The sequence below is a fragment of the Gymnodraco acuticeps genome, unplaced genomic scaffold, assembly GCF_902827175.1.
Source record: "Gymnodraco acuticeps unplaced genomic scaffold, fGymAcu1.1, whole genome shotgun sequence".
Lineage (NCBI taxonomy): Eukaryota > Metazoa > Chordata > Actinopteri > Perciformes > Bathydraconidae > Gymnodraco > Gymnodraco acuticeps.
In genome coordinates this window covers 47960-61357 of record NW_022991442.1, presented here as the reverse complement: position 1 = coordinate 61357, position 13398 = coordinate 47960, and the positions used below count along the sequence as shown (strand labels likewise).

The 13398-nt window shown below is 47.0% G+C and overlaps 1 protein-coding gene across 2 annotated transcripts in view; it reads left to right on the top strand.

Moving 5' to 3' along the window:
- Positions 1 to 7274: 7274 nt before the first annotated feature.
- The window catches only part of LOC117532798 (myosin light chain kinase, smooth muscle-like), a gene marked incomplete at its 5' end in the record, with an annotated part of 52303 nt that continues 46179 nt past the window's right edge, over positions 7275 to 13398 (top strand). Inside the window, 8 exon segments of one of the 2 annotated variants that reach the window (XM_034196295.1) lie at positions 7275 to 7482; positions 7744 to 7789; positions 8211 to 8337; positions 8806 to 8971; positions 9056 to 9077; positions 9217 to 9298; positions 9487 to 9545; positions 9880 to 9941. In XM_034196295.1, the coding sequence (XP_034052186.1) occupies positions 7275 to 7482; positions 7744 to 7789; positions 8211 to 8337; positions 8806 to 8971; positions 9056 to 9077; positions 9217 to 9298; positions 9487 to 9545; positions 9880 to 9941 (772 nt within the window). 2 annotated transcript variants of the gene reach the window in all.

Below are 13398 nucleotides of genomic sequence, written 5' to 3'. Positions count from 1 at the left end.
GCTCCAAACCCCAAACAGGTCCTTGTAGCCCCCCCTCCTCTCTTCCAGCTGTTACTAAGGACATGACTCTGAAGTGTCCTGCTCCAAACCGCAAACAGGTCCTTGTAGCCCCCCCTCTTCCAGCTGTTACTAAGGACATGACTCTGAAGTGTCCTGCTCCAAACCCGCAAACAGGTCCTTGTAGCCCCCCCTCTCCAGCTGTTCTAAGGACATGACTCTGAAGTGTCCTGCTCAATCCAAACCCCAAACAGGTCCTTGTAGCCCCCTCTCTTCCAGCTGTTACTAAGGACATGTCTCTGAAGTGTCCTGCTCCAAACCCCAACAGGTCCTTGTAGCCCCCCCCTCTCTTCCAGCCTGTTACTAAGGACATGTCTCTGAAGTGTCCTGCTCCAAACCCCAAACAGGTCCTTGCAGCCCCCCCCCCTCTCTTCCAGCTGTTACTAAGGACATGTTCATCTGAAGTGTCCTGCCTCCAAACCCCAAACAGGTCCTTGTAGCCCCCCCCCCTCTCTCTTTCCTGCTGTTGCTAAGGACATGTCTCTGAAGTGTCCTGCCTCCAAACCCCAAACAGGTCCTTGTAGCCCCCCACTCTTCCAGCTGTTACTAAGGACATGTCTCTTGAAGTGTCCTGCCTCCAAACCCCAAACAGGTCCTTGTAGCCCCCCCCCCCTCTTCCAGCTGTTACTAAGGACATGTCTCTGAAGTGTCCTGCTCCAAACCCCAAACAGGTCCTTGTAGCCCCCCCTCTCTTCCAGCTGTTACTAAGGACATGTCTCTGAAGTGTCCTGCTCCAAACCCCAAACAGGTCCTTGTAGCCCCCCCCTCTCTTCCAGCTGTTACTAAGGACATGTCTCTGAAGTGTCCTGCCTCCAAACCCCAAACAGGTCCTTGTAGCCCCCCCCCCCCCCCTCTCTTCCAGCTGTTACTAAGGACATGTCTCTGAAGTGTCCTGCTCCAAACCCCAAACAGGTCCTTGTAGCCCCCCCCCCTCTCTTCCAGCTGTTACTAAGGGACATGTCTCTGAAGTGTCCTGCTCCAAACCCCAAACAGGTCCTTGTAGCCCCCCCCCTCTCTCTTCCAGCTGTTACTAAGGACATGTCTCTGAAGTGTCCTGCTCCTAACCCCAAACAGGTCCTTGTAGCCCCCCCCTCCTCTCTTCCAGCTGTTACTAAGGGACATGTCTCTGAAGTGTCCTGCTCCAAACCCCAAACAGGTCCTTGTAGCCCCCCCCCCCTCTCTTCCAGCTGTTACTAAGGACATGTCTCTGAAGTGTCCTGCTCCAAACCCCAAAACAGACCCTTGTAGCCCCCCCCCCTCTCTTCCAGCTGTTACTAAGTACATGTCTCTGAAGTGTCCTGCTCCAAACCCCAAACAGGTCCTTGTAGCCCCCCCTCTCTCTTCCAGCTGTTACTAAGGCCATGTCTCTGAAGTGTCCTGCTCCAAACCGCAAACAGGTCCTTGCAGCCCTCCCTCTCTTCCAGCTGTTACTAAGGACATGTCTCTGAAGTGTCCTGCTCCAAACCGCAAACAGGTCCTTGTAGCCCCCCCTCTCTTCCAGCTGTTACTAAGGACATGTCTCTGAAGTGTCCTGCTCCAAACCCCAAACAGGTCCTTGTAGCCCCCCCCTCTCTTCCAGCTGTTACTAAGGACATGTCTCTGAAGTGTCCTGCTCCAAACCCCAAACAGATCCTTGTAGCCCCCCCCCCCCTCTCTCTCTTCCAGCTGTTACTAAGGACATGTCTCTGAAGTGTCCTGCTCCAAACCCCAAACAGGTCCTTGTAGCCCCCCCCCCTCTCTTCCAGCTGTTACTAAGGACATGTCTCTGAAGTGTCCTGCTCCAAACCCCAATCAGATCCTTGTAGCCCCCCCCCCCTCTCTTCCAGCTGTTACTAAGGACATGTCTCTGAAGTGTCCTGCTCCAAACCCCAAACAGATCCTTGTAGCCCCCCCCCCCCTCTCTTCCAGCTGTTACTAAGGACATGTCTCTGAAGTGTCCTGCTCCAAACCCCAAACAGATCCTTGTAGCCCCCCCCCCTCTCTTCCAGCTGTTACTAAGGAACATGTCTCTGAAGTGTCCTGCTCCAAACCCCAAACAGGTCCCTTGTAGCCCCCCCCCTCTCTTCCAGCTGTACTAAGAACATGTCTCTGAAGTGTCCTGCTCCAAACCCCAAACAGGTCCTTGTAGCCCCCCCTCCTCTCTTCCAGCTGTTACTAAGGACATGACTCTGAAGTGTCCTGCTCCAAACCCCAAACAGGTCCTTGTAGCCCCCCCCCTCTCTTCCAGCTGTTACTAAGGACATGACTCTGAAGTGTCCTGCTCCAAACCGCAAACAGGTCCTTGTAGCCCCCCCCTCTCTTCCAGCTGTTACTAAGGACATGTCTCTGAAGTGTCCTGCTCCAAACCCCAAACAGGTCCTTGTAGCCCCCCCTCTCTTCCAGCTGTTACTAAGGACATGTCTCTGAAGTGTCCTGCTCCAAACCCCAAACAGATCCTTGTAGCCCCCCCCCCCCCCCTCTCTCTCTTCCAGCTGTTACTAAGGACATGTCTCTGAAGTGTCCTGCTCCAAACCCCAAACAGATCCTTGTAGACCCCCCCCTCTCTTCCAGCTGTTACTAAGGACATGTCTCTGAAGTGTCCTGCTCCAAACCCTAAACAGATCATTGTAGCCCCCCCCCCTCTTTTCCAGCTGTTACTAAGGACATGTCTCTGAAGTGTCCTGCTCCAAACCCCAAACAGGTCCTTGTAGCCCCCCCCCTCTCTTCCAGCTGTTACTAAGGACATGTCTCTGAAGTGTCCTGCTCCAAACCCCAAACAGATCCTTGTAGCCCCCCCCCCTCTCTTCCAGCTGTTACTAAGGACATGTCTCTGAAGTGTCCTGCTCCAAACCTCAAACAGATCCTTGTAGCCCCCCCCCTCTCTTCCAGCTGTACTAAGGACATGTCTCTGAAGTGTCCTGCTCCAAACCCCAAACAGATCCTTGTAGCCCCCCCCTCTCTTCCAGCTGTCACTAAGGACATGTCTCTGAAGTGTCCTGCTCCAAACCCCAAACAGATCCTTGTAGCCCCCCCCTCTTTTCCAGCTGTTACTAAGGACATGTCTCTGAAGTGTCCTGCTCCAAACCCCAAACAGATCCTTGTAGCCCCCCCCCTCTCTTCCAGCTGTTACTAAGGACATGTCTCTGAAGTGTCCTGCTCCAAACCTCAAACAGATCCTTGTAGCCCCCCCCCCCTCTCTTCCAGCTGTTACTAAGGACATGTCTCTGAAGTGTCCTGCTCCAAACCCCAAACAGATCCTTGTAGCCCCCCCCCCCTCTGTTCCAGCTGTTCCTAAAGAGCTGACTCTGGGTCAGTAGCTTTTGATTTCCTGCTTCTTCACACACACACTCTCCAGCACAGGTTAGCTCTGAGTGTTAGCATGCTAATGTTAACACAGACCATATCACTTCCAGAACACGTCTCATTGTTTCTGACAGCAATGTTTCTGATTGGCCCCGGGGGGTAAAGCCCGGCCACATTTTAGTAATGTGGTCATGACGCAGCAAATCTGGATAAGCTCCATTGTTCCCCGTTTTTTAGAGATGTGGGTATGGAGGAAAAGAGAGAGGGGTTTATTTCCTGACACTTTGAGAGTCTCCTGACACACCGGGGACACACGGACACACACACCGGGGACACACCGGGGACACACACCGGGGACACACCGAGGACACACCGGGACACACGGGGACACACCGGGGACACACCGGGACACACCGGGGACACATGGTGATGTAGAGAAGACATCACTTAGTGAGTCTCCTGACACACCGGGGACACATGTTAGAGGAAGAGGATTTTTAGGAAGTGAGATCAGAGCAACACACACACACACACAATCACACACACACCCACACACTCACACACAGACAATCACACACACACACACAATCACACACACACACACACACACACAATCACACACCCACACACCAGGGTCGGCGTCATGGGGGGTCATTCGCGGGCCATGCCCCCCCAAATGAGTCACTGTGCCCCCCCAACGCAGGGTGGGCAAGCCTTATTGCCACTTTGCCGGTTTTTTTTTTTTAATCATATAAGTTAAAACGTTTCCACCAAAAGTTTTTTGTGTGAAATACATCAGAAATAAAGAATACACATTTGTATTCTTTATTTATTCTTTATATGAAACACAGCCTGAGGTGTGCTCACTGCTGCTCTCTGATTGGTGTGTTGCTTGACCAATGACCCCAACTTTTGTTTTGTTATCATTACATGGCTGTGTGTTTAGATGAAAGCCCAGTGGCGATCTGTCCATCTGTTATACTGATTATACAGTAAAGCCATCGAAAATAATATGATATACAGTACAGTACAAGTACATGGGTCTCTGTGTTTCATTCAAGCTCGGCTCTCTGTGTGTGGCACGAGCGCATTTTGTCAGTGCGCGAGCGGTAACGTGGAATATTGTTGTTAGCATCTGGTTAGCTAGCTATGCTAACGGATATAAAGAGCTGTTTCTACACCAAGGTGGAGGAGGGTCCTCTCCTGTCAGACTGAGAGGATCTTATAACGTCAGCTCAGTGAGGTAAGGACTCTCAGTGTTTAGATAGTTCACTTTAGTGTAAGTTATCTTAGTGGGTCTCAAACGGTTTGGTGACTATTTATGTAAACAAGTATTTGCGAGGAATAGGCTACCTTTATATGATCATTATAGTCATTAAAGAATAAGAGAATAAATGAAAAACGGGTATGACCTACTATAGGACAATAACACAAGAATACCATTTAAAAGGGGAGTGATTAGTAAAATATCCATAAAGAAAAAGTAAATCTGTGTACAGTTCTGTTTCATATGGATGTTGAGAGATGTATCCATAGATCTCTTCATTTTGCTCTCAAAGTGCACCAGATTGATGCTTTTAACTTCAATATTTTAAAAATAATCTTCCCGGGGGAGCATGCCCCCGGACCCTCCTAGAGGAGGTTAGGTCCACACCCACCTAAAACATGTTCACATGGATAGGATACTAAATACATTTGCACACTTTTCATATGGTGGCCTATGTCCATATGTTTCTGTTTTGGTGGTCGTGCCACAACCTTGCATGTATGCACAAGTCATAGGTGCGCTATAAAATAGCACTACACCCTGCAATGTGTGTGAAAGACAATACACTTTACAGCATGTTTTTTTTAATTGAAGTTGCGTTGGTGTTTGTGTGTTGGTTGTTGACGGCAGTATGTGCCCCCCCTTGGTAAATGATTGCCCCCCCATTTGATTTGTTCTAGAGCCGACCCTGCCACACACACACACACCAGAGATGGGGACTCGAGTCTGTGACTCGGACTCGAGTCGCACTTAAGTCGCACACACAGAGACTTCAGACTTGACTTGGACTCCTGCTCAAAAGACTTCGGACTCGACTTGGACTCGTGTTTTGGGACTCGTGAACAATCATTGTGTTTTCTATTTTTGGCGTATTAAAGGTGGGGTAGGTAAGTTTGAGAAACCGTCTCGAGATCGCTAGAATTTGAAAATATACAACCGGAGAAAATCTGCCACTTCCTCACAGAGCCCCTCCTCCAACACACACGAACGCGCACATGACCAATGAGGGCACGAGATACGTTTGTGCCCCGATGGAAGGCTGACAGGCAGGTAGGCCATCCAGTTACTTTAGCCGGGCCGGCTATCGGGATGTTAAGAGCATTCCATGGAATATAACAAAGTGTATCTCGAGCCGGTTTCTCAAACTTACCTACCCCACCTTTAACATTAACATCATGGTAACACCATGGCGACCGGCGGCACACCTGCAGCTGTACCGCTTGTAATTAGGTTCAACTATAACAACTTCGAACAAAACGCCGGCGGCACCAACAAAAGGAGCGCACGCTGCAAAGTCTGCAATATTAAAATCAAGGATGCTGGTGCAACAACGTCACATTTCATCAGGCACTTGAAAACTCACCCGTAGAGGTCAGTCACATTAACGCATATGGACGGTTAGCAAACATGTTTAGCTCAGCATCAGCTATGTAATGTTAACTTAGCTTGCTACTAGCTTTGTAACTGAATATTTGAAAAGATGAGTGAATGTTTGCTTGTCACACTTGTTTGCGTTGAGTGGCGTTGACATCCAACTCTTGACATGACATAAAAAAGGTCGGTAACGTTAATCATTACGTTCCGCTGCCACCATCTACTGGCTAACGTTAAACGTAGAAAAAGACATAGTTACATACATAAATACATCTGTCGGTTTATAGGCAGGTTACAGGTTTATTGTTGACCACGTAACGTTAATGTTACAGGTTTATCAGGTTACCATTACACTGGGTTTGAGTGAGAGGATAGAGGAATATGTTTATTTATAGTAGACTTAAAAGATGTAATTAGAGACCCAGTGTAATTAAACAATACGGTTGCAGAGGTCAAATTTTAACATTTTTGTCCACTGGCCAAATGGCTAGCCTAGTGAATGTTGAAATGTTACCAGCCACTCAATAGATTGCCATTGTTATTTGTGGCTGGTGCGTGCAACATACAGTACCAGCCACTTGCATGATTTACCAGCATCTGGCTGGTAAATGGTGTTAATGGTAGATATCTCTTTTGGAACAGGTCATGTTTTAATATCACCAGTTCAGTATATTTCAGATAATATTGCAGCAATAGTTTTTTAGTTGCAAATGGCACAGAACAAATGTTTACTTTGAAGTACTTTTAACACAGTTTCCCTGCGGGGGATTAATACAATATTTGTGATACTGATTTTTGATTCTGAAGCGTTTTGCTTATAAGTTGTTTGCATTTAGCTAAAGTGTGATGTTTGTCCTCATATTGCATTGCAATAGCCTGTTTAAAGTGATCATATAACAAACAACTAATCAGTACTGATACTGTATGCTAATAGATATAGGAGTGATAATAATACAGTCAATGCTTTGAATGTCTTAGATATAGCTGTGCAGTATTCTTAACAGACTGGATAGCAGCAGACAATAGAAGGCTTATTACAACCAGAAGAGACATGAGACTTTTATTTTTTAGAGACTTGAGACTTGACTTGGACTCGTGACCAAAGACTTGAGACTTGATCAAGTCTCACCCCACAAAGACTTGAGACTTGACTTGGACTCGTGACCAAAGACTTGAGACTTGACTTGGACTTGCAAAAAAAGACTTGTGAACATCTCTGACACACACCCACACACACAATCACACACACACAAACACACAGACACACACACTGACCAGGTGTGTCCTCCCTCAGGTGCGAGGTCACCCAGAGCCTCAGGTCACATGGCTCAGAGAGGGCAGGGCTGTGATTGGAGGAGAGCGCTGCGTGGTGGAGCGAGGGGGGCGGGGCTACTTCAGCCTGAAGGTGGGCGGAGTCAGAGAGGAGGACGCCGGCCCCTACACCTGCCAGGCGACCAATCAGGAGGGGAGCAGGCAGGTTACCGTGGAGATCCTCCTGGAAGGTACCGACCATTATTATGAGAAAATAAAAACTATAATATAAAAACTATAATTTGAATAATAATAATACAAATAATAATAAAAAAATATGAATAATGAATAATATGAATAATAATAAATAATATATTAATAATAATAAAAACTAAGTGTTTTATTCTGTTCTTTATGAACCCATTGAGCTGCTGTTCTCAGATGAAGGTGTCTTCTCATGTTGTCAGAATAAAGGTGTTTCTCTGAAGCTCTCATGTTCTACGTTCCTTCAGATATATCCATGAAGACGTTCTTCCTCTCGTCCTCAGGGAAATCAGGGTGAGTTCTTCTTCTGTGGTTCTCTGTGTAGTGCTGCAGATACCAGATCCGACTTAGTGGGTACAGGTACAATAAGTGAGCAGCTGACCAGGTGAGAGACAGCACTCTGTAGCTAAATACGGAAGAGGATTTGGGACACATTTGAACATTTCGGAGAGAAAAAAGTCAGAATTCCAAGAAAAATAATAATTCAATTTTTTTCTTTTTAAATCTGAGTTCTGACCTCAATCTCAAAATTCTGAGAAAAAAGTTGGTATTCCAAAAATCATTAAAAAAATAAATAAAAAAACTGGGAATACTGAGATCAAAGTCGATACTCCGAGAAGCAGTCTCAATGCTGACTTTTTGAAAAAAGATAGAACAATTTCTATTTAAAAAAAATGTAACTACATTTCCCATGATGCCCCAGGGGTCGCTCCAGTCTTTGGGGGGAAAGTCCTCCGAAGTTCATCACCAAGCCGAGCCGATTGGTCGCTAAACTCGGAGAGAGCGGGAAGTTAATCGCCAAGGCGACGGGACGCCCACCACCCCGCGTCACATGGTACAAGGTGGGCGGAGCTTAGCAGAGGCATCACACTAACACTTTTAATATCTTTCTTACATTTTTGGGACTATTAAAAACATTTGAACTACTACTTTCACTTTTACCGATTGTAATATGACTTATGAAATGTGCTAAAGAACTTTAAAGCAATTTATGTCAAAATAAAGACATTAAAACAAATACCTGATTATTCTCTGAAGTGTCCTGCTCCAAACCCCAAACAGATCCTTGTAGCCCCCCCCCCTCTCTTCCAGCTGTTACTAAGGACATGACTCTGAAGTGTCCTGCTCCCAACCCCAATCAGATCCTTGTAGCCCCCCCCCCCCCTCTCTTCCAGCTGTTACTAAGGACATGTCTCTGAAGTGTCCTGCTCCAAACCCCAAACAGATCCTTGTAGCCCCCCCCCTCTACAGTAATTGCTAAAGTAAAACTGTCGGCCATCTTGCTATTGGGCGCCTTCTTGTTGCTTCAGGGGGAGGCGGAGCTTCAGTCCTGTGGGCGGGTCTTAATCTACGAGCGTGCTGGCCTCCACTTCCTGGAGATAAAGGAAGTGAGCGTGGGGGATGCAGGAAGTTACTCGTGTTTGATCAGCAACGACGCTGGAAACGCAACCGCCGTGACATCACTAAACATAGAGGGTGAGTCGACCAATCAGAGCGCAGGAAGTCTGTTGATTGTTAATGAGGTTCCTTCAGAATAAAACAGAACTCTTCTCCCCTCAGGTGTTCCTGGAGAGTCGTCCAGGTGAGTCTCTCAGCGTCACAGCTTTCTAAAGAAAGGTTGCTGCTCACATGATGTTTCAGTTTTAGAAAAGCTTCGGCTCCAGATGGACTTCTGTTCAAACTGATTTAAGTTATTTTAAAAGTCTTCTTCTTGTTCCCAGCTGCAGCTCAGTTTCCTCCTGGAGGATCAAACCTCCTGTACAGCTCCCTCTGGAGGCTGTCAGCAGAACTGCAGCCACTCCGGTCAGTCACATCTCTATTGTTTTCTGCTTCATGCTGACATTAAAGGGGTTGTTGATGGTTTGAAATCAGGTCGTATCATAAACTGTATGTTCAGCATCACAAATTGCAAAATGTTTTAAGTAGCAAGATTAAGACACGGAGAGAAGAAGCAGGAACATTTTCTCATAGACTTCTATCTAATCGTACAGGTGCAGCCGGTGTTGAGTCCGGATCCAGAACGTTCTGTCCGGGACCAAAGGAGCAGCAGGTACAGAGCTAACGTTAGCTTCTTTGTTAGCTCATCTTACCTTACTTATGTCACTAGCTAACACATGTCAATTAGCATGTATAGTGTGAAGGGTTGACAGATCATCCATTGAGGAAACCCCAGTTTGTACATGATGTAGTTTAGTCTACTAGCTAATGTTAGCATGATATTACACATTGTTTTGATATTGGATTTTCAGTTTTAATTTAATTCAATTTGAGCCCTCCCTAGCTTTAAAATGTGTTTTTAAATTACTGTGATGTGAAGTTATTTGTTAGCAGTTTAGCTCCTGCTCTTCAGTTTGATGTTCCTGTTCCCTGTTGGTTGTTTTCAGGGTGGAGAGGAGGTCCAACCCGAGGCTCGAGGCCCCTCCTCTGGACCAGGAGAGACGTGAAGGTGAGAGCTCTTTGTGTTCAGACGCTAAAGTACAGAAGGTTCAAATGTTGAGGGTTCTGAAAATGGACAAACTATTTTCTGTATGTAAATCATATACTATCATCATGTATAAACAGTATATTATAAGCCTATATTCCTGCTACTGCAGTACACAGGTACGGGCTAATGTTGCCCGGGCAACGGCCGCGTCTCGCTGCGGGAAACACAACTTGTCAGCGCTGTCATCTGCCCCCCGTCACGTGACTTTGTTTACAATCTGACAGCTGGAAGCAAAGGAAAGCCCTCCGAGTACGGCCTCATATGGCTATAGTGATCACACCAAATGCCTGCCTGGCGTTAGAGTATAGGGAACAGAACAGGGGACTTATCTTCCTCTTAATACCGTTGGTTACTTACAAAGAAAATACCTAAATATACTTTTTATTGTGCTTCTGTCTTTCTGTATCTTTCCATCTGTAAACTCCCTCAACGGGGCCGCTCTCTCTTCTCTTGATCGCCCTCTCTCTTCTCTTGATCGCCCTCTCTCTCTTCTCTTGATCGCCCTTGCTCTCTTCTCTTGATCGCCCTCTCTCTTCTCTTGACCGCCCTCTCTCTCTTCTCTTGATCGCCCTCGCTCTCTTCTCTTGATCGCCCTCTCTCTTCTCTTGATCACCCTCTCTCTCTTCTCTTGATCGCCCTTGCTCTCTTCTCTTGATCGCCCTCTCTCTCTTCTCTTGATCACCCTCTCTCTTCTCTTGATCGCCCTCTCTCTCTCTTCTCTGGATCACCCTCGCTCTCTTCTCTTGATCGCCCTCTCTCTTCTCTTGATCACCCTCTCTCTCTTCTATCACCCTCTCTCTTATCTTGATCGCCCTCTCTCTTCTATCACCCTCTCTCTCTTCTATCAACCAATTTAGAGACAATGGACGGGAGACGTCTGACAGTGGTGCGGTTACCCAAAGTGACAGACCTAATTTTACCTCTATTCAAAGGCAATGGACATCCACTCTCGGGAGAGAGACCTCCAGCATGTGTCCCTGAAATGGGGACTCAGGTTATTTCACACATCCAGGACAGAGACTGGGGAAATCACCTCCCTGTGGCCCCTCCAAGAGCTCCAAAAGACGGACTAATGATCTCCAGCATGCCTCCATTACCTGGGCACTTAGGTTATTTCACACCTCCAGGAGAGAGACCAGTAATTGCACCTCTCTGTGGCCCCTCAAAGAGCCCCAAAGGACGGACTAATGACCTCCAGGATGTGTCCCTGACATGTGTACTTCCATAACCTCAGCAGTGACCCTTCTGTCCGCCTCCAAGACCTCAGTGTTGGTCATGTTTGCGTACACACCCGGACGGACGGTGGCCATACAGGAGGCTCCAATGGAGGGTTAGATAGCCAAATAGCAGGTACCGGGTGATTGAGATCGGATTGCAAGCCATCAGGTCAAGGAGATCAGGTATGCGCTTCTCAGCGGCCGCCATGGCGGCGAGAAGCTTCGCCTGGCTCGGCAGACGATCCAGCTTGTCCCTCTTCATCTTGAACTGGTGGACAGTGACAGACTTTTTCAAGTCGTTCATGTTGGCTTTCACCTTTCTGATGATGTGGGTCATATCAGACTGGGTGAGCCTGCACCCAGTCTGATATGACCCACATCATCAGAGAGGTGATGGGATTAGTCTCTCTGAGGTCATGGAGCAATTGCAGGGCCACACTATGCTTCAGCCTTGCCAGGACCTGATGTGCTTCATCTCAGGATAATTTAGGGTGGCCATAAGTGACATGACGGTCCAGTTTCTTCCCAACATACGACCACCCTGTGATGGGACAGGGTTTGGGCCGAACATTTATTCTGCCACTGGCCATTTTAAGAATGATGCCTCTTTGCTCCAAGTTCCACACTGCATGTTTGTGCTTAAGGTGCTTGTTCAAAGCCAGATAGAAGAGTCTGCACACCGGGCATTCGGACGACATCCTTACTGAAACAGACACAGTGAATTGTATTTCAATTATTTTGTGTTTCTCCGTTTATATGCGTTAGCGTAACCGATGCTTCAGAGGAAACGGGTGAAAATGGAGAAATTGTATCCGAAAATAGTGTCTCTTAAGGCGGATAGAGTCCCCTGACAACTCTCCTTACATTCCTCCAGAGTCAGAAAAAGTACGTTATCTTTTGGGAGAACCAGAGGAACCGGGTGCAAATTGAGAAATTGTATCCCAAAATAGTGTCTCTTAAGGCGGGTAGAGTCCCCTGACAACTCTCCTTACTTTCCTCCAGTCAGAAAAAGTATCTTATCTTTTGGGAGAACCATGAAACCGGGCCAAATGTATCCGAAAATAGTAATCATAATGCAGGTAGAGTCCTATCAAACTCCCCTTGCATTTCTCCAGAGACCAGTTCAAACACTTAAGGTCTGGTAAGAACCATGATTGGGGTTCCTCCAGGCAACAATTGTATCCGAGCCAAAGCACTCATGTAGCGGACACATTCCTCCATGATGTGAAACAGCCGTTTTCTTTCTAAGTGCTCTCAAAAACCGGTTTTCCGATTTCGTGCAGATGGTAGCTTGGAAAACATGAATGAATTTTTTTGATGGAGGAGGGGAGGTCTCGATTCCCCTCTCTGTTGTAAAATGCAACAGGGAAGTGGAAAAGTGTCCGGGGCTTCCGCCCGAAGCACCGAAGACTTGCGCTTATTGGAGCCCCTCCTCCGTTGGCACTCTGTCGTTTTTTCGAGAATGTTTTTAAACTTCATTTTTGATTATTTTAAGATATAATTGACCGTTTCCTTTACTTTGTTTTGCTTTCCACGGGTGGGGGCGCATGGCAGGCCGCCTATGAGCTCCCAAATTCGGCCTAGAATTTGGCCTGGAACCTCCGGGAATTGTGGGCTAAGTTCCATAAACTGACAAAGTCACCCAGAAATTTCACTTTTATAGCCCAAAAATATATAATACATTTAAATAGTAAAAGGTACAATTGTGCTCCTAATTACCCGGAATTTGATTTATATAGCCCCATGATAGTGAATACAAATCATTTTCATGGAAAAACGTGTTAAAACGCCTGATTAATATGTTTGTAATGCTGGCAGCAGGTTCACTGCTGTAAGCAGGGTCTCACACTCAAAGGCACCTAGGCAGAGATCCAGGGTGATGCACAATGCTTTCATACCCAGCAATAAGTGTTTGAAAGGCGGGGAAAAGTGCTGTGAATACAGGGAGAGAGCAGCCAGAGAGAAGCTGGCTGTGAGAGCCACAGAGCACACCCAGAGATCTCCTTGCAGCGCATGGCTCTTGCACCCAGACTGCACCCAGAGAACAGGCTGCTTCACAGCACTTTGCAAGCCAGGAAAAGTGTATACATGTTTTAAATAGTCTGAGACCTCCAGGGCGCATCACCACATTTTACAAGCCAGGGAAGGTGCCTGAATCCTGGGTAAACATTGTTTAATTGTTTAAGTGTGCGAAAACAGTG